Source organism: Eriocheir sinensis, chromosome 1 (genome assembly GCF_024679095.1).
Source record: "Eriocheir sinensis breed Jianghai 21 chromosome 1, ASM2467909v1, whole genome shotgun sequence".
In the NCBI taxonomy this organism is placed as follows: domain Eukaryota; kingdom Metazoa; phylum Arthropoda; class Malacostraca; order Decapoda; family Varunidae; genus Eriocheir; species Eriocheir sinensis.
The window spans coordinates 37,087,213-37,107,344 of record NC_066509.1 but is presented as its reverse complement, the minus strand read 5'-3'; the positions used below and the strand labels follow the sequence as shown (position 1 = coordinate 37,107,344).

General features: G+C 44.8%; 1 protein-coding gene and 1 long non-coding RNA gene across 5 annotated transcripts in view; both read left to right on the top strand.

The window, feature by feature from the left end:
- LOC126996399 (uncharacterized) overlaps positions 1-20,132 on the top strand; it is a 61,835-nt gene that overhangs the window by 33,197 nt on the left and 8,506 nt on the right. Inside the window, exons 2-9 of one of the 4 annotated variants that reach the window (XM_050856795.1) lie at positions 859-961; positions 5,500-5,553; positions 6,411-6,506; positions 9,374-9,513; positions 10,954-11,064; positions 11,472-11,569; positions 14,838-14,940; positions 19,592-19,656. In XM_050856795.1, the coding sequence (XP_050712752.1) occupies positions 9,440-9,513; positions 10,954-11,064; positions 11,472-11,569; positions 14,838-14,940; positions 19,592-19,656 (451 nt within the window). In that variant the 5' untranslated portion in view covers positions 859-961; positions 5,500-5,553; positions 6,411-6,506; positions 9,374-9,439. The other 3 variants (XM_050856787.1, XM_050856804.1, XM_050856814.1) reach the window with 3 other exon arrangements.
- On the top strand, positions 13,773-14,486 carry LOC126996415 (uncharacterized). The gene is made up of 3 exons (XR_007751157.1): positions 13,773-13,952; positions 14,008-14,106; positions 14,200-14,486. It is a non-coding gene; the product is annotated as an uncharacterized LOC126996415 (long non-coding RNA).

Sequence of the window (20,132 nt, the reverse complement as noted above, 5' to 3'; positions counted from 1 at the left end):
TTGTACCAGCTACAACGTATGCTGCCTCGAAAACACACAAACAGAAATGTTTGGTTTTCGCTGTAGCGGCCTAGGCTGCCGCTACACCTTCACTGGTAGCCTGGTAACATACACTCCCAGGTCTTTCTCTGCCTCTTTGGTGGATAGTGGAGGGTTTCCCATGTGGTATTGGTGTGCTGGATATCCCTTCACTGGTAGCCTGGTAACATACACTCCCAGGTCTTTCTCTGCCTCTGTGGTGGATAGTGGAGTGTTTCCCATATGGTATTGGTGTGCTGGATATCTCTTCACTGGTAGCCTGGTAACATACACTCCCAGGTCTTTCTCTGCCTCTGTGGTGGATAGTGGAGTGTTTCCCATGTGGTATTGGTGTGCTGGATATCCCTTCACTGGTAGCCTGGTAACATACACTCCCAGGTCTTTCTCTGCCTCTGTGGTGGATAGTGGAGTGTTTCCCATGTGGTATTGGTGTGCTGGATATCCCTTCACTGGTAGCCTGGTAACATATACTCCCAGGTCTTTCTCTGCCTCTGTGGTGGATAGTGGAGTGTTTCCCATGTGGTATTGGTGTGCTGGATATCCCTTCACTGGTAGCCTGGTAACATACACTCCCAGGTCTTTCTCTGCCTCTGTGGTGGATAGTGGAGTGCTTCCCATGTGGTATTGGTGTGCTGGATATCCCCTCCCAAGGTGCAGGACTTTACATTTTTCTTCCGTGAATTGTAGCAGGCACTTTTTGTTCCACTCCTGCAGCTTGGTGATGTATTCTTGTAGGAAGTCAACAGTCATGGGGTTATGAACACCCAAATTCTTTATTTTTTCGGAGGCAAAATCACTCCTAAGCTTCCCTTTCCGTAGGAACCGTCCAGCCGCCCCGGAGAGCCCAGCGACCACACCCTGCAAGACAGCCTGCTCATCCTGGGACACACACAGCCTCACCCTTCAGGCAGGAGACTGACGGGTAGGTCACGCCTGGAGAGAGAGAGAAAGAGAGAGAGAAATAGTGAAGATGTGTAACAATTGGCTTTTGAAATAATGCATAATTCCCTTCCCTTCCTTTCCCTTCCCTTCCTTTCCTTTCCCTTCCCTTCCCTTCCCCTTCCCCTCCCATCATTTCCCTTCCCATCCCTTCCCTTCCCTTCCTTTCCCTCCCCATCCTTTCCCTTCCCATCCTTTCCCTTCCCATCCCTTCCCTTCCCTTCCTTTCCCTTCCCTTCCTTTCCCTCCCCTTCCTTTCCCTCCCCTTCCCTTCCTTTCCCTCCCCTTCCCTTCCCCTTCTCTTCCCTTCCTTCTCATCCCTTATCCCCTTCCTTCCTTTCCCTCCTTCCCTTCCTTTCCTCCCCTTCCCTTGCCTTCCGTTCCCTTCCCATCCTTTCCCTTCCCATCCCTTCCCATCCTTTCCCTTCCCATCCCTTCCCTTCCCTTCCTTTCCCTTCCCATCCCTTCCCTTCCTTTCCCTCCCCTTCCCTTCCCATCCCTTCCCATCCTTTCCCTTCCCATCCTTTCCCTTCCCATCCCTTCCCATCCCTTCCCTTCCTTTCCCTTCCCATCCCTTCCCTTCCCTTCCCATCCCTTCCCCTCCCATCCCTTTCCTTCCCATCCCGTCCTTTGCATGGCATGTGGGGTGAATTCCAACCATGGGTGTGTGGCAGGGTGGGCATGGGGGGTGAATTCCAACCATGGGTGTGTGGCAGGGTGGGCATGGGGGGTGAATTCCAACCATGGGTGTGTGGCAGGGTGGGCATGAGGGGTGAATTCCAACCATGGGTGTGTGGCAGGGCGGGCATGGGGGGTGAATTCCAACCATGGGTGTGTGGCAGGGTGGGCCCCCTCTCTCTTTCTCTTCACTTACTTACCTTACATTCCTCTCTCTCTCTCTCTCTCTCTCTCTCCTTCCATTCTCTCACGGCCTTTGGGAGTGTGGGGAATACAGCGGCAAACAGGAAATGTTTTTCAGTTATGTGGGTTGAAAAATACCCTAGATGTAGGGAAATTCTTTACATTTATCTTGATGTAGGGAAATTCCTTACATTCAGCCATTGTTTGCCACGTATGGAAACCACACAATATCACTCAGTCTCCATAGAAGAGGGAGTGAAGCCCCCAACCATTGTTGTCTCATCACCCTGCATGCTCTCCACACCTCCTTTACCCCATTTTGCTTAGGCTTACACAACTGCTTTGTAGCCCATACTTTAAAAAAATGTGTTAATATATTTGTATGTGGTATATTATGCAGGGAACTGTTGACTAAAAGGACGGATTCAGCGGCCCTCGTCTAAAGTCTAATGCAATGGCTAGAATTGTACTTAGAATTTTTTTTTGGTCCACCTTTGTCTGCTGATTACCCCACAAAAAAGACCAAATTACCCCACTTGGGGGTAATTTACCCCAGACCCCTGCGGGCCCCATTACAAGGTTACATATACTTAGGTTTGAGTAGTTTAAATATATTTGAGGGATTCTTTGCCACATATGGACACATCGCAATTTCACTCAGTGTCCATAGAAAAGGGGGGGTGGAGAGGGGTGAAGCCCCCCCATTATAAGGTTAGGGAAAGTTAGGGTGGAGTAGTTTAGAGATATTTGAGAAATTTTTTGCCACGTATGGAAATCTCGCACTTTCACTCAGTCTTTATTGCAGAGAGGGGGCCGAGAGGGGTGAAGCCCCCCCGTTAGAAGGTCATGTAAAGTTAGGTTGGAGTAGTTTGAATGGTAAATCTTGGGAATAGCGGCTCCAAGCGGGTGGTGAGCGTTTAGGGCACGGTGTGGTGGTAATTGCAACATTTCCAGCAGGTACGACGGGGTTTTGACAAGCGGACAGGCGTGTTTATGTCACAAGGGTGTATATTTCCACGCCGGCCTCACGATTTCTTCCAAGTCGATGGGCGATGAGACTGCGAGCTCCAGGGTGAAGAAAGGGAAGAGCCTGCGTGGAAATATACACCCTTGTGACATAAACACGCCTGTCCGCTTGTCAAAACCCCGTCGTACGTGCTGGAAATGTTGTAATTACCACCACACCGTGCCCTAAAAGCGCACCCGCTAGGAGCCGCTACTCCCAAGATTTACCGTTTGAATATATTAGAGGGATTTTTTGCCACGTTCAAAAACCTTGTTACTTCACTCAGTGTTTATAGCAGAGGGGGGGTCGAGAGGGGTGAAGCCCCTCGTTGGAAGGTTATGTAAGGTTAGGTTTGAGTAGTTTAAATATATTTGAGGGATTTTTTGCCACGTTCAAAAACCTTGTTACTTCACTCAGTGTTTATAGCAGAGGGGGGGTCGAGAGGGGTGAAGCCCCCCGTTGGAAGGTTATGTAAGGTTAGGTTGGGTAGTATAACCTGGTAGCAGCGACGGGCCAAATTTGTGGCTTTACCGTGTAGCAGCGATGGGCCAAATTTGTGCCATGATATAAACCCCCAAAATAGATGATACATAAACTGATCACAAATGCTTTGATATATACGTATTATGAAATGGTTTGTATGAGGGGTGATTTTTTCTCGCTAGGAGGGACCATTAAGAAACATGATCCCCGCTGCTTCCGGGTTAAATATATTCAAGGGATTTTTTGCCACGTACGGTGTTGTGTTTGTGGCCTAACAGCATTTGGTTACTGGTCACAGCACCAGTGCTCACCTGTAATAGCTTGTAGTAACTGGTTATATCCCATCCTCGTGGACGTGTCCGTGGTGTCAGTCTGGAGGATACGCGTGGAGGCACTTAATATTTATTGACAACTCTACATTGCTCCTTGAGTCTCAGCGCCCTCGTCTGAGAGGAATCCTCTCCAAGCTACATACATGTAGCTCAAACTTACAATACAATCCTATTGCAGAAACTTACAAAACTATAATGGTATTAAATCTCCTATAAGGGATTTGGATTCCCTGTTATTATTGAGTTACTTTCTGGGGTGCCTACAAAGAAAACTTAACAGTAATGTATAACTTATAAATACTTCTTACTCTATTCTTAATCTACTTACGTATCAAACAGAAACTGCACAATTTCACTCAGTCTTTCTAGCAAAGGGTGGTCGAGAGGGGTGAAGCCCCCAATTAAAAGGTTATGTAGGGTTAGGTTGGAGTAGTTTGAATATATTTGAGGGATTTTTTGCCACGTACGAAAACCACGCAATTTCACTCAGTGTCCATAGAAGGGGGGGGAGGGGTCGAGAGGAGTGAATCCCCCCATTATAAGGTTATGTAAAGTTAGGTTGGAATAATTTAAATATATTCAAGGGATTTTTTGCCACGTACAGAAACAAGCAATTTCACTCAGTGTCCTTAGCAGAGTGTTTTTACCAAGTACAGCTTGATCTTGGCGAGTCAGTGCCTTGACCCAGTGTTATATGTGTTCTCAATAGTATGCCATTTTAAATTTCCTCCTGTGTCTACAAAACTTTACCATATTGAGTATAGTAATTCCTATGTGGTCAATAAAGTGGGTCTCAGTTTTTGTCTTTAAGCCTACATGCATTAACCCAGTAGCAGTGATGGGCCAAATTTGTGTCTTTACCGTGTAGCAGCGACAGGCTAAATTTGTGGCTTTACCGTGTAGCAGCGACGGACCAAATTTGTGGCTTTACCGTGTAGCAGCGACGGGCCAAATTTGTGGCTTTACCATGTACCAGCGACGGGCCAAATTTGTGGCTTTGCCATGTACCAGCGACGGGCCAAATTTGTGGCTTTGCCATGTACCAGCGACGGGCCAAATTTGTGGCTTTACCATGTACCAGCGACGGGCCAAATTTGTGGCTTTGCCATGTACCAGCAACGGGCCAAATTTGTGGCTTTGCCATGTACCAGCGACGGGCCAAATTTGTGGCTTTACCATGTGGCAGCGACGGGCCAAATTTGTGCCATGATATAAACCCCTCAAAATAGATGATACATAAACTGATCACAAATGCTTTGATATAGTATATTATGAAGTGCTTTGTGTGAGTGATGGTTTTTTCTCATTTTTCTCGCTCTGAGGGACCAATAAGAAACATGATCCCCGCTGCTACCACCACCACCACCACCACCAGGTTAAGAATACAATTTGTTGACAAGGAATCTATATTGTTCTTGGTTTAGAATGATATAGTTCATCAGAAATTGGTAGCCTCATTTTTGTACCCTTGAAATCAATTCCAGTAGTAGTGAAATAAGCTAGTACTATCAAAGTCCAGCTAAGCCAGTGCTCCTTCCTCATCCAGAATAACATTAGATTAGTGCATTGTATCCACAAACACTTTCCTCCCCAGTGTTGTTACCTTTAAGTTGTTCTTCATGGGTGTCTTTAATATTCCATCTCATATAATGTTCAGTACTTTCTCCATAAATGGAATGGTAGTGACTTTCACCTGTTGAATGCTAACGTAGGCGATCTTTCAGTAAATTAGCAACGATCAAGTTTTTTATCCATCAACTTGAAGCAACCAATTTACCAATCATTTGTTGTGTTCTTCATTGAATTCACTGAACTTGCTCCTCTTCTTGCATTTTGCAGCCATCAGTGAGTGCCGGGCAGCTGACGGTGGACCTGGTGATTACCTGTGAGAAGGTGAGGCAGTATCTGAAGCACACACACACACACACACACACACACACACACACATGCATGCAAGCATACACTTAGCTTGAGACATTCCATGTACCTTCTGTGGTGAACTCACACCTTTGCCCTGTCTTCACCCACCACACATAACTTGTTAATATCATGCTTTAAACCCATTATTGGTCTAATGTTTTAGTTAGTCCTTGGATGTAAGGCAAGTCTTGCTCAGCTCAGTGACATTGCACTGAAGAATGAGGCTTGTCCCTTGTTTGCTTGTGTCTCATACTCCATAAATCAGGAACTTGAGAAGCTGCTTCCAGTCTTGTCTCAGGTGACTGAGTTCCATGAGGGTTGATCCTTCACTGGTGACTTTGTGGTGTAAACATTGTGATTAATTTGATTGTCATGAAATGCAAGGTGCATAATCAAGTCACTGGAGATGATTGTTAGCAAGATAGTCGATACTTTAGTTTTTAATGGAGAAAAGATTGAAGGACAGTGTAATTTAACGGTAAATGTTGTATCAAATGTAACGCAAATACTCTGATATAAGTTTTCAATTGAGGGAAAGCTTGTAAATTCTCAGACCTGAATGAAGAATGAGTATGCATGTTTCAATGGGTGATCTTTCCCTTTCCCTAGATCATGAGATGTTATTTTTGTCTCCAAGGATCTGTTCCCATGCCTTTGGCCTTGCTCATGTACCTATATTTGCATGTCATTCTGTCCCCAGCAGTACAAAACAAGAGTGGCAAATATGATATGATGGAGATATGACACCAACAACAGTAGAAGAGAGAGTGTTATGTTAGATTAAAGATAATGGAAGCATGGTGCCAGTAACTGTGTTTTGTGCCCAACAGGTGGGCACCACCCAGCCCCTCTGACCGCAGCAGCAAAGACCAGTGCCATGTCTTGCCTGCCCAGTCCCTTGCTGTCATGCAGACCCCCTCATAGAAGTGAGTGGCTTGGCCTTTACATGTGTGACTCTAGCTGTGTATGCCTTTGACAGTCTGTCATATCTCTAAATACATTCAGTTATCAATATATCTGTCTGTCATATCTTTAAATACATTCAGTTATCAATATATCTGTCTGTCATATCTTTAAATACATTCAGTTATCAATATATCTGTCTGTCATATCTTTAAATACATTCAGTTATCAATATATCTGTCTGTCATATCTCTAAATACATTCAGTTATCAATATATCTGTCTGTCATATCTTTAAATACATTCAGTTATCAATATATCTGTCTGTCATATCTCTAAATACATTCAGTTATCAATATATCTGTCTGTCATATCTCTAAATACATTCAGTTATCAATATATCTGTCTGTCATATCTCTAAATACATTCAGTTATCAATATATCTGTCTGTCATATCTTTAAATACATTCAGTTATCAATATATCTGTCTGTCATATCTCTAAATACATTCAGTTATCAATATATCTGTCTGTCATATCTCTAAATACATTCAGTTATCAATATATCTGTCTGTCATATCTCTAATAAATACATTCAGTTATCAATATATCTGTCTGTCATATCTTTAAATACATTCAGTTATCAATATATCTGTCTGTCATATCTCTAAATACATTCAGTTATCAATATATCTATCTTTTGCTAGTCTGTCATATCTCTAATAAATACATTCAGTTATCAATATATCTATCTTTTGCTAGTCTGTCATATCTCTAATAAATACATTCAGTTATCAATATATCTGTCTTTTGCTAGTCTGTCATATCTCTAATAAATACATTCAGTTATCAATATATCTATCTTTTGCTAGTCTGTCATATCTCTAATAAATACATTCAGTTATCATCAATATATCTATCTATATCTGTCTTTGCAGGAAAAAAACCTGGAATATAAAAAACACTCTTGGGGGGTTATTGAGTTTTATTGTTTTTTGTTTTTTATTTTCATTATGTTAACATGTAAATGAGTTGAAAGAATCCATTACAAAGTGTTGGACTGGACTCTCCATTTCCCGGAGTAATGGTGGGAAGGCCAAAAGTCCGGGCAGGAATATACTTGTCTGGCACCCTGGGTCTGGCAGTGCCACACACCCGAGCACCACATTTAAGAAAAATTAACAAAAACAAGTTATTTGAAAACTTCCAATACATGTCAACCATGGACAGTGACACCAAGTGTCTGCAATTTTTTTTCAGCTCCAGGTGCTTAAGCACACTGTACTACTGTGAAGTATTTCCAATGAATGTTTTCTATAAGAATTTAATAATGAAGAAACTGAATGATAATCCTAAGCAGCAGTTGATACCTGTGAACAGTGTCAGCAGCAGCAATGCAGTGTTTGCTGTGTTCTCTGCGGCCATTACAGGCAGTCCTCAAGTTTGGAGGTATGCAACCTACCTCACACCTACGACAACCAGGCCAATAATATTAGTAATATGTCATTAAGCAATGAGGTGACATTTTAAATATCCTGCCATGGAGTGACTTGTTTACTCATTGTTCCTGCACCCCTACAGCCCACCACTGCCCTCATGTGCTGGCAGGAGGGAGGATGGGGGGTTGGTTGGGCCAGCCCTCCCAATCATTCCCCTCCATTGCCTGTGGCACTCAAGCTGTAAGCACTACTCATGATACTCTACCTATAGTTTATAGACCTACAGTCTGCTATACAAGCATAGATCCAGCAGCTGCTGGTCTGCTAGCACGTGAGGCGAGCAAGGGTGGAGTGAGTCTACCCAATTATCTCCACACTACAAGTCTCAGCTGTGTTGGGTTCACCTGTTAGCCCACACAGGTGAGGAGAGAGCCAGCCTAGATAGTCAATCAGCTGAGTACAGCCAAAATGCCATTCCAGAACAACAGCTCCCTCATAAAATTTCTGCACGTAACATAAAGGTGCACAATGTGTGAACTTGATTCCCTATGAACATAATGTTTCTTACTTGCAAATGTAAGGTCAAAGCATGGCTGCATGAGACAACAATATACTGATGTGTCCAGGCGGCAGAAACTGACCAGGGGACGGAATCTGATGGACTTGTTTTGATGCCCGGACTGGGTCAGGAAAGGCTGAACACAGCCGGGCACATGTCTTGAGGACCCAAGATTTTGTCGACTGGGAAATCCAGTATCTAGGAAATTGAGGTTCAAGTGTGATTTAGAGTGAAAAGATTATTATAAAGTGAAGAGCAGACACTTGATCCAAGGTGCAGGCTGGTCTGTGTTAATTTATACTCTACAGAAAATGACCTTTTACTTCTCTAAACATGACTATTATTACCAATTTTGACTGATTTTTTTTTTAATATGAAGAATAAAAATGATAAAAACAAAAATACAAAAAGTCAGTAAAACCCAACATAAGGCGGTGGGTTGGGCTTAAAAGGAAGAATCATTCCCAAGCTTGTTTATATCAACACATCAACCAGAACATAGACTCAGGAGGCCACCAACATATACATAAATTAAAAGAAAACATGTTCTTTTAGGGAAATTTTAACTGATTTCCTTTTTATTAGGGGAGGGAAGGGGGAGGGGGGTGTTATGCCAAGCCGGGTATTTTTCTGTCCATCTCTGTCTATCAATATCTATCTATGGTTCTATATTTAATTATGTTCTTCATGTATCCATCTGTCTGTGTATTGATGAATGAATGCATCCATTTATATTATTTTTGTATCTGTATCCATTGTGCAACCATTTTTACTAGTACAAGAGCTTCTCTACTCTATGAACATTACCTTTCTCAAGCCATTTTGTTCACTGGAAAGCTTCACTCACCATGTTTAACCCTTTCAAATGAAGCTGCTTTTTACTCTTCTCTCCAGAGTGAGCGACATAACCTCCTGACTGAGCTGGTCCAGGAGGTGGTGGTCCTGCAGTGCCTACGAGCGATGGGACAACAACCAAATCCCTGGCCACAGCTGCGCTACCTCACCTCCCACACAACAGAGGAGGACGTGCTAGTGTGAGTGTCCATTGTAGAAGCATAATTAATTTTCTTCCTATTTGTAAGGAAAGAGAACAACCAAGTGCCAAATCATCAAAAAGGAAGATAAAGATAAAGTTGAATTGTCACAACATGCTCCCGAACAGACAGGAGGAGTTGCCAAAGAATCGTTACACATTAAAGTTCCAGACATGTTGATGCTTCCATCCTGAGAGAGTGTTAGCTATAGGAGAAACAATAGTAAGAAGGCTGGTCCAGGGTTTACTGATGAAGGTGCTGATCAGGAGTACCATGAACAGCACGGCTGATTTTGAATGGAAAGTTGCGTGTGAGTTGGTCGGGTCACAGCCAAACTAGTCTTTTGTACCTGTTTCCTTAGTGCCATTTCCATGTCTTTCTGAGTGTCAATATGTACCAGGACAGCAAAATGGGATGTTTAGTGCCTGACGGGACAGCTTGGTGGGGTAACAAGAGGCATGGTGCGTCTGCCTCCCTTCAAAGCATCTCTGCATTGCTTTAAGAATATTCTGCAAGTTTAAAGCTGATGAAGGAAGACGTACAGCAGCTATAGTCACCATACACTAGGCTGAAGCCCCTGTCCATAGCTAAGGGAGCTGATTGCTTAGATGAAAGGAGGGTAGGCCTTGGTGAGGGAGGGGGCAGGGCATCTGGAGCAATTCAATATGCAAAGTTTGAGTGTCTGGTGAAGTAGTAAGAAGCATGGTGTCTGTTTCCTCCACTCACAGCTCACTTGGGGCCTTGGAGCTGGAGAACACAAAGGAAGAACAAACAACAGCAGACCTGATGGTTCTTACGAGGCTGTTTGTGACAAGCTACACTAACTATCTAATCAAAGGTGGAAGATGAAGGACAGCAAGATGAAGAAGCGTCTCTCAGCCCTTCCTCTCGGGTGCCGGCTTTGTCAAACTCTTCATGGAAATTTGGTACGTAGTAGTAGGGCTCATGTTAGCTGGTGATGCAGGGGATGAAAAGTGTGGTGTGTAAGACATGCTTCACACCTTGACTGGTGAAGGCCAACAAGTGGAAGAATACCTTCATTAACCTGACCTAGCCATTGCTTCCTTCAGATAGGAGCCTTTCCATATGACAGGTTTTCCTTTTCCTGTACAGATATTTTGAATTAGTTTTCTCTGATTGGTTTCAGAATATCCTTAACAACAAAAGTCACCAAAATTATATGCTCCTGCAGTGTTGGGTCACTGTTAGATGCACAAGAGTGTACTGAAGGTCTAACATGTGTGTGTAAGCTTACTTGAGGTGCTGTGTACATACACAATAGTAAATTTTTGGGGAAAAAATCATTATTTTTGGATATATTATTACTGAATAATCTACTCTGCTATTCTCCTGCCCTCTGACTCAGCACTGACCTCATCATGGCAGAGACTGGGCATGCACAAGGCGACCCATTGTAGTAGCAGTGTTGTGTTCCCCCAGTGACCTGCCGACCACTGTGCTGCTCATCAAGTTTGTGGAGGAGGGAGACAGTGCGATGGGCACAGTCATGCTGCTCAACTTTCTCAATGCTTGGAAGGTCCAGGTGAGGAGGTAAACAGAAGCTTGGTCTTCCTCCTTCCATGCTCTTGTCAGCTGCTGTCTAGTTTTTCTTGGCTGAATTCTTCATAAACCAGTTTACTGTAAAAACTCTACTTATTTGTTTCGTAAAGTTGTATATTTTTACTTATTTGTTCAATATATATTTAAGGATTTATATATTTATATATGTCAGCTGCTGTCTAGTTTTTCTTGGCTGAATTCTTCATAAACCAGTTTACTGTAAAAACTCTACTTATTTGTTTCATAAAGTTGTATATTTTTACTTATTTGTTCAATATATATTTAAGGATTTATATATTTCCTTTCACGGCTTGAATCAGGCAGTGGGTTAAAGGCTAATTAAGAGAGTGATGGCACTATTCTTATAAGCTTTTTTTTTTTTTTTTTTTTTTTTCCAGGAGCAAGCTGCAACATGGACGATGCCTTTTCTTGAAAAAATATGTTTTGGAGCCCAACACCACAGAGGTTGCCAGGAGTGAAATTTTTATATTCAAAAGTGAGAAAGATTTTGTGTTTGCTCAGTTTTCAAGTAGCTGCTGCACAGTGTTCACTTTCTTGCAGTGTTTAACCCTTAAACACATCCGGGGGTCGGATCGGACCCCACTATATTTTCTCAATGGTAACACAGCCGCCTCATTGGCGCCAGACAGCTGTGATGCCTGATAGCTTTTCTGTTCTCTTTGATGTTGTCGATGTTGTGTGCATGCCGCTCTCGCTCTTTCCTGTCCAGTGTAGAAGCGATTGCTGCCCGTTTCGACCCCATGTATGTGTATACGTAATACAACGCTCTAGTTCGAGAGTCCCAAAAATATATATATATATATATATATATATATATATATATATATATATATATATATATATATATATATATATATATATATATATATATATATATATATATTTATATATATAACGGCACTGACCGTTCAAAATGTACATTCCCAATAAGCCTGCCAAGTATGGACTGAAACTTGTCCTTATAGTTGACAACACAAGGGAGTACCTATTGGGGCCAAAACCGTACTTGGGGAAGGGAGATCCACCAGCTCAAGGAAACCTGGGCCTGGGACACTGCCTGACGAAGGAGCTGACTCCGTAGACCATATCATAACACCAACAGGAACGTAACTGTGGAGAACTGGTTCACCTCAGTTCCCTTGCAATCCTTCATATCCACCGTCTGCAACATCCCCATTGATGTTCAGCGTCCTAATGGAGCAATGGAGCAGGCGGTGTTGTTCAATATCAGCTCCTGCATAGTACGGTGCAGGAAGTGTCCTCCGCGGAATGATGTTAGGAAAAGCCGCAGTGTGTGCTTTACTTGTATAAGGAGGCTCTCTGCAAATTACTCAAATGTAAGTAATAATTTTCTATGAATTGCAACTGTACTAATGTACATTTGTACAAAAATAATCCAGACTTTTTTTTTGCACTAATAAAATATCAACTTTTTTGATAGCTTGCCTCAGAACTAGCAGTGGTGCCAGAATGCTAGGGGTACATCAGCTGCATCCCACACTCCCAGGCTGTACTTGGGACACGCTACATGGGAGTACTTGCATGGGAGGGCCTGATACAAAATGTATTGTGAACAGGTGTATTATTTTTCATGAGTTTTGGAGATTTTGGGGGCTATCCAATCTAATACTTACTTATCAATCTTTACATATATTTGTTTCTCCAGAAACAGGATTAAGTTTGCCATTGCCCATGCTGCTTTTAGTTTGAATAAAATACAATTAGAAGTATTTTTTTCATTTTTTAAAAGTTGGGGTCCGCAAGGACCCCCGCATGTGTTGGTGTATAATTTAATAGGTTATGTGTTTAAGGGTTAAATATATTCAAGGGATTTTTTGCCACGTACAGAAACCACGCAATTTCACTCAGTCTTCATAGCAGGGGGGGTGGGGGGGTCGAGAGGGGTGAAGCCCCCCCACCCCATTAGAAGGCTATGTAAAGTTAGGTTGGAGTAGTTTAAATATATTGGACACACGGTGTAAGCTGTCAGAAATATGCAGCGCGGGACGTGTAACCGCAGTCAGTTGATTGTTAAGGAAAGTCCTGCCTGTCTGATGTGGTCTCTAGTTTTATGGATCAAACCTGTCAGTATGAAGTACATGTAACCATCACACTCTGAGAATCATCTATTCTCATCACTGCGTTTATACATCAGTGATAACTGATTGCTGTCCAGTCGAGTACAAAAGACAATACACGGATCAGTATAACACATTATAATACACCGTCAGGTGTCCGACTGCTTGACATACATACAAGTACAACATGTGGAGCACTATAACACGTAAGAACACAACTTCAACGGACCTTACACCGTCAGGGTCTATAAACACCTCGGGCTCTCGGTCGTTCGTCCGCCTCAACGTCTTCCCTGCACCAACTTCCTTAACCGTCTGCCCTTTGCCTTCGTACGTACCTCCCTCCTGTGTGGGACACACTCATGGCTCTGAACAAGGACGCCTTCAGACGACTGTAGGCCGGCCTGATGGATTTGGTGACCTCTCTGACCGTACTGTCATAACATTCCCGACGATAAATGGCCTTTGCAATAGTAAACCTCTCCTTATTCCTTCCTCTCCACTCTTCCACCTCTCTCCTCATCTCTCTCCACTTCTCACCCTCTCATTTTCCTCTATTTCTCAAATCGCCAAACGGCGATAACAGGACGGGAAGTTTCCGTAAACTTTCGGGAGTAGGGAATTTTCCCCATTTTAGGGAGGGGGAGGCGGACCTCTTGTAAAGAATTACCTGCATTAGTTTAGTTTAGGTTATGACACGTTAGATTTGGTACCTCACCTGTCCGCTGCGATAGGCACGGATTTTTCCTTCACTGGTAGCCTGGTAACCTGTACTACCAGGTCTTTCTCTGCCTCTGTGGTGGATAGTGTTCACTGGTAGCCTGGTAACATCCAGGTCTTTCTCTGCCTCTGTGGTGGATAGTGGAGTGTTTCCCATGTGGTATTGGTGTGCTGGATATCCCTTCACTGGTAGCCTGGTAACATACACTCCCAGGTCTTTCTCTGTGGTGGGTAGTGGAGTGTTTCCCATGTGGTATTGGTGTGCTGGATATCCCTTCACTGGTAGCCTGGTAACATATACTCCCAGGTCTTTCTCTGCCTCTGTGGTGGATAGTGGAGTGTTTCCCATGTGGTATTGGTGTGCTGGATATCCCTTCACTGGTAGCCTGGTAACATACACTCCCAGGTCTTTCTCTGCCTCTGTGGTGGATAGTGGAGTGTTTCCCATGTGGTATTGGTGTGCTGGATATCCCTTCACTGGTAGCCTGGTAACATACACTCCCAGGTCTTTCTCTGCCTCTGTGGTGGATAGTGGAGTGTTTCCCATGTGGTATTGGTGTGCTGGATATCCTTCACTGGTAGCCTGGTAACATATACTCCCAGGTCTTTCTCTGCCTCTGTGGTGGATAGTGGAGTGTTTCCCATGTGGTATTGGTGTGCTGGATATCCCTTCACTGGTAGCCTGGTAACATACACTCCCAGGTCTTTCTCTGCCTCTGTGGTGGATAGTGGAGTGCTTCCCATGTGGTATTGGTGTGCTGGATATCCCCTCCCAAGGTGCAGGACTTTACATTTTTCTTCCGTGAATTGTAGCAGGCACTTTTTGTTCCACTCCTGCAGCTTGGTGATGTATTCTTGTAGGAAGTCAACAGTCATGGGGTTATGAACACCCAAATTCTTTATTTTTTCGGAGGCAAAATCACTCCTAAGCTTCCCTTTCCGTAGGAACCGTCCAGCCGCCCCGGAGAGCCCAGCGACCACACCCTGCAAGACAGCCTGCTCATCCTGGGACACACACAGCCTCACCCTTCAGGCAGGAGACTGACAGGTAGGTCACACCTGGAGAGAGAGAAAGAGAGAGAGAAATAGTGAAGATGTGTAACAATTGGCTTTTGAAATAATGCATAATTCCCTTCCCTTCCTTTCCCTTCCCTTCCTTTCCTTTCCCTTCCCTTCCCTTCCCTTCCCCTTCCCCTCCCATCATTTCCTTTCCCATCCCTTCCCTTCCCTTCCTTTCCCTCCCCATCCTTTCCCTTCCCATCCTTTCCCTTCCCATCCCTTCCCTTCCCTTCCTTTCCCTTCCCTTCCTTTCCCTCCCCTTCCCTTCCTTTCCCTCCCCTTCCCTTCCCATCCTTTCCCTTCCCATCCTTTCCCTTCCCATCCTTTCCCTTCCCATCCCTTCCCTTCCCTTCCTTTCCCTTCCCATCCCTTCCCATCCTTTCCCTTCCCTTCCCTTCCTTTCCAACCCCTTCCCTTCCCTTCCCTTCCCTTCCATTCCCCTCCCTTCCCATCCCTTCCCTTCCCTTCCTTTCCCTTCCCATCCCTTCCCTTCCCATCCCATCCCTTCCCTTCCCTTCCCTTTCCTTCCCTTCCCTTCCCTTCCCTTCCCTTCCCTTCCTTTCCCTCCCCCTCCCATCCCATCCTTTCCCTTCCCATCCCTTCCCTTCCCATCCCATCCTTTCCCTTCCCATCCCTTCCCTTCCCATCCCATCCTTTCCCTTCCCATCCCTTCCCTTCCCATCCCTTCCCCTCCCTTCCCATCCCTTCCCTTCCCTTCCCTTCCCTTCCTTTCCCTCCTCCTCCCTTCCCATCCTTTCCCTTCCCATCCCTTCCCATCCCATCCCTTCCCCTCCCTTCCCCTCCTTTCCCTTCCCATCCCTTCCCATCCCATCCCATTCCTTCCCCTCCCTTCCCCTCCTTTCCCTTCCCTTCCCATCCCTTCCCATCCCTTCCCATCCCATCCTTTCTCTTCCCATTCCTTCCCTTCCCATTCCTTCCCTTCCCATCCCATACCTTTCCTTCCCTTCCCATACCTTTCCTTCCCTTCCCATCCCTTCCCATCCCTTCAATTCCCTTCCCTTCCCTTCCCATCCCTTCCCTTCCCTTCCCTTCCTTTCCCTCCCCTTCCCTTCCCATCCTTTCCCTTCCCATCCCTTCCCTTCCCTCCCCTTCCCTTCCCATCCTTTCCATTCCCATCCCTTCCCTTCCCTTCCCATCCCTTCCCATCCCATCCCTTCATTTCCCTTCCCTAACCCTCTCTTCCCTTCAAAAACCTTCCCATCCCTTCCCTTCACTTTCCTTCTCTTCCCTTCCCTTCTCTTCCCTTCCTTTCCCTTTCCATCCCTTCCCTTCACTTTCCTTCCCTTCCGTAACCTTCTCTTCCCTTCCCTTCCCATCCCTTCCCTTCCCATCCTTTCTCCGACACCCAGCATGGCTTCAGAAACAAGCGCTCCTGCCTGACGAATTTATTAGACTTCTTCCAAGGCATATATAAGAACTGGGATGCCCACATCCCCAGTGATGTTATATACCTGGACTTTCAGAAAGCCTTTGACAAGGTACCGCACGAGCGACTCCTTAACCCGGCAGCGTCGGCGGATCCATTTTTGGGCTCCCGCGAGTCAGTCCGCTGAAACGACAGACCCCATATGGGGCTTGGCTCAAAACACCTAATTCGAGCTAATTGAAGGCGGTGGCGGCATAGAGCAACCCACCATGAATGCCCTGGGTCATTGTGGTGGGTGATTGATCTGGAGGTGGGCTTATTTGTCATAGGTGGTGTTGTAAGGTCATGGCAGACTGAATTAGCCATCCATACAGGAATCACTTGTCAAATTCTCTAAAGTAGACAACAAGCGACTCTCGGCTAGATGCCACGTGTCACGAGACTGTTTAATTTGTAACAAACACCACCCGAAAATAATGGAGTTTGAGTATAAATAAATATTTTAAACAGCTTTATGGTTATGAGTAGTGTACTCTGATATACGTTCCATGCTCTTTTCTTAGTCTCAAAATGTACTGTAATGTTGCCGTTTCTCGGTCACTTCTCGGCTTTCCCATAGCTGAAGCCCACGGGTTAAGAAACTGCACTCAGCGGGCATTGGAGCCAATCTGATCGCGTGGATAAGAGATTGGCTCACCGGCAGAAAACAACGAGTACTACTCAACGGACAGCCTTCCGATTGGCTACCAGTCACTAGTGGAGTGCCTCAAGGGTCAGTGCTGGGACCCATCCTCTTTATCATGTATATCAACGACCTAGCATCAGGACTGAAATCCACAATATCGAAATTTGCTGACGACACCAAGGTGGGTGGAGAGGCCCTCACAAAGACCGACTGCGAAATCATTCAGAAAGACCTCAATCACATTATAGAATTGTCGGAAAAATGTCAAATGTCTTCTAATGTTGATAAATGCAAAGTCATGCACATTGGGTCCAGAAATAGTAACCACACATACATCATGAATGGGAGACCTCTGCAGGCGATGCAGGAGGAGAAGGATCTTGGAGTCACTATCAGCAGTGACCTGAAACACGCGAATCACTGTAAAAAAGCCTACAACAAGGCCAACACTATGCTCGGGCTCATAGCGAGGAACTTCGAGTGTAAAACACCAGACGTGATGCTATCCTTGTATAATTCCATGGTAAGACCGCACCTCGAGTATGCAGTACAGTTCTGGTCTCCTAATTTCAGAAAGGACATTGATTTACTAGAAAGGATTCAACGACGCGCCACGAAGATAATTCCAACCTTAAGGGCTCAGCCGTACGAGGAACGACTCAAGCGTCTCAATCTCTTTACACTGGAGAAAAGACGCTTAAGAGGGGATATGATTCAAGTCTTCAAGTACCTGAGAAGCTTCAATAATGTCGATTACTCCAAATCCTTTGAACTGCAAACCAACCTGAGAACTAGAAATAACGGTTTACCCATTCAGTCTAGTCGATGTAACACAGACATCGGAAGGAGTTTCTTTATAATTGAGTCATCCGCCACTGGAACAATCTTCCTCAGAAGTAGTAAATGTGAATACCATCAACTCCCTCAAATATAAAACTGACCGTCACTTCGCTGCGTCGGGAGTAAACTGAATATTGAGGTGCTGTCATCTGCTCCTCAATATCGAGGTGCTTTCATCTGCTCCTCAATATCGAGGTGCTTTCATCTGCTCCTCAATATCGAGGTGCTGTCATCTGCTCCTCAATATCGAGGTGCTGTCATCTGCTCCCCAATATCGAGGTGCTGTCATCTGCTCCTCAATATCGAGGTGCTTTCATCTGCTCCTCAATATCGAGGTGCTGTCATCTGCTCCTCAATATCGAGGTGCTGTCATCTGCTCCCCAATATCGAGGTGCTGTCATCTGCTCCTCAATATCGAGGTGCTGTCATCTGCTCCCCAATATCGAGGTGCTGTCATCTGCTCCTCAATATCGAGGTGCTGTCATCTGCTCCTCAATATCGAGGTGCTGTCATCTGCTCCCCAATATCGAGGTGCTGTCATCTGCTCCCCAATATCGAGGTGCTTTCATCTGCTTCCCAATATCGAGGTGCTTTCATCTGCTCCCCAATATCGAGGTGCTTTCATCTGCTCCTCAATATCGAGGTGCTGTCATCTGCTCCTCAATATCGAGGTGCTGTCATCTGCTCCTCAATATCGAGGTGCTTTCATCTGCTCCTCAATATCGAGGTGCTTTCATCTGCTCCTCAATATCGAGGTGCTTTCATCTGCTCCTCAATATCGAGGTGCTGTCATCTGCTCCTCAATATCGAGGTGCTGTCATCTGCTCCCCAATATCGAGGTGCTGTCATCTGCTCCCCAATATCGAGGTGCTTTCATCTGCTCCCCAATATCGAGGTGCTTTCATCTGCTCCCCAATATCGAGGTGCTTTCATCTGCTCCCCAGGCCCCAAGTGGCTGTCGAGCAGATTAAATCACTCAAGTGGGCGACCTCGTAATGAGCCAATAGGCTTTCTGATGCCTGCACTTCCATATTTCCATGTTTCCTTTTCTCTCCCTTTTTCTTCCCCTACTTTCTCTCCCTTCATTCCCTCTCTCTTATCTCCCTCCTCCTCCTCCTCCTCCTCCCTCTTTCTTCCTGTCTTTCCCAGTTCCTGTTACTTATTCCCTAATGTTTCTTTCTCTCTCTTCTCGTTCTTCCCTTCTCCCTTTCCTTCTTTCTCTCCCTTCCTTTCCCTCACGCTCCCTTTCTCTCCCCTCTTTCTGTTTCCTCCCTTCTCTCCCTTTTCTTTCTCTCTTCCCTCACCTCTATAGTCATTTTCTGTCCCTCCCTCCCCATTCTGCTAGTTTTTGGGAACTTAAAATACAGTTTGATAGGTATTACATTATCAATAGCATCATCTTGTTGCAGAAAAAAGAACTAGTACACTTTTTTGGGGAAATAATAGACATTTTCTCTTCCTATTATTCAGCCCTCACTATGATGCCCTTAAGGCGTTCAAGTCCTAGGCAGGAGGAAATAGCCAAGGCCTCCCAGCTGTTGATAAGTGTGCTGGGATATGTTACAAGAGTGAGGGTAACATGGCAGGGAAGGACTTAGCCATGTTACAGCAGGGCTCAGGCTCAGGGTTTTAATGGTGCTGTTTTGACGTGAACAGAATGTACTATTGTTATGGCACCAAGGATCAATGTTTACACAGTCCATTAATTCCTAACCTGATTTGTTGCAGGACGAGAACAACAACAACAACAACAGGAGGAGGAGGAGGAGGAGGGTGGTACACAGGAGTGACTGGTGAGTGTTCATTTATCATTAATTTCCTTGTTCCTTCTTGTGTTCAGTTTATTCCTACAATAGTTTCTTTTGTGATAAATTCTTTGCCTTCTTTTTTTCCCCATGTACACCTCCATCTTCTTCCTGTTACTTTCCACACTCCTCCGTCTGTCCCCCTCGTCTGGTATTGTTTCAGTGAACACTCCTTTTGTTTGTAGTGTGTGTGTGTGTGTGTGTGTGTGTGTGTGTGTGTGTGTGTGGTGGTATGGCGTGGTGTGGGTCAGGTCACCTCCCCTAAGGGACAGGCAGGCCACACCAAGCACTGGCTCAGGAAACACAGGTAAACTCACTCCACACTTACCAGAAAAGGACAACACACAAGCAAAAGACTATTCTCACTATATAATTATTATAGTCCGTTTCATTCCCAGACCAGCACAGCTCACCTGAAAAAATATACATATACTTTCAATTCTAGAAACACCTTAACCACTCAG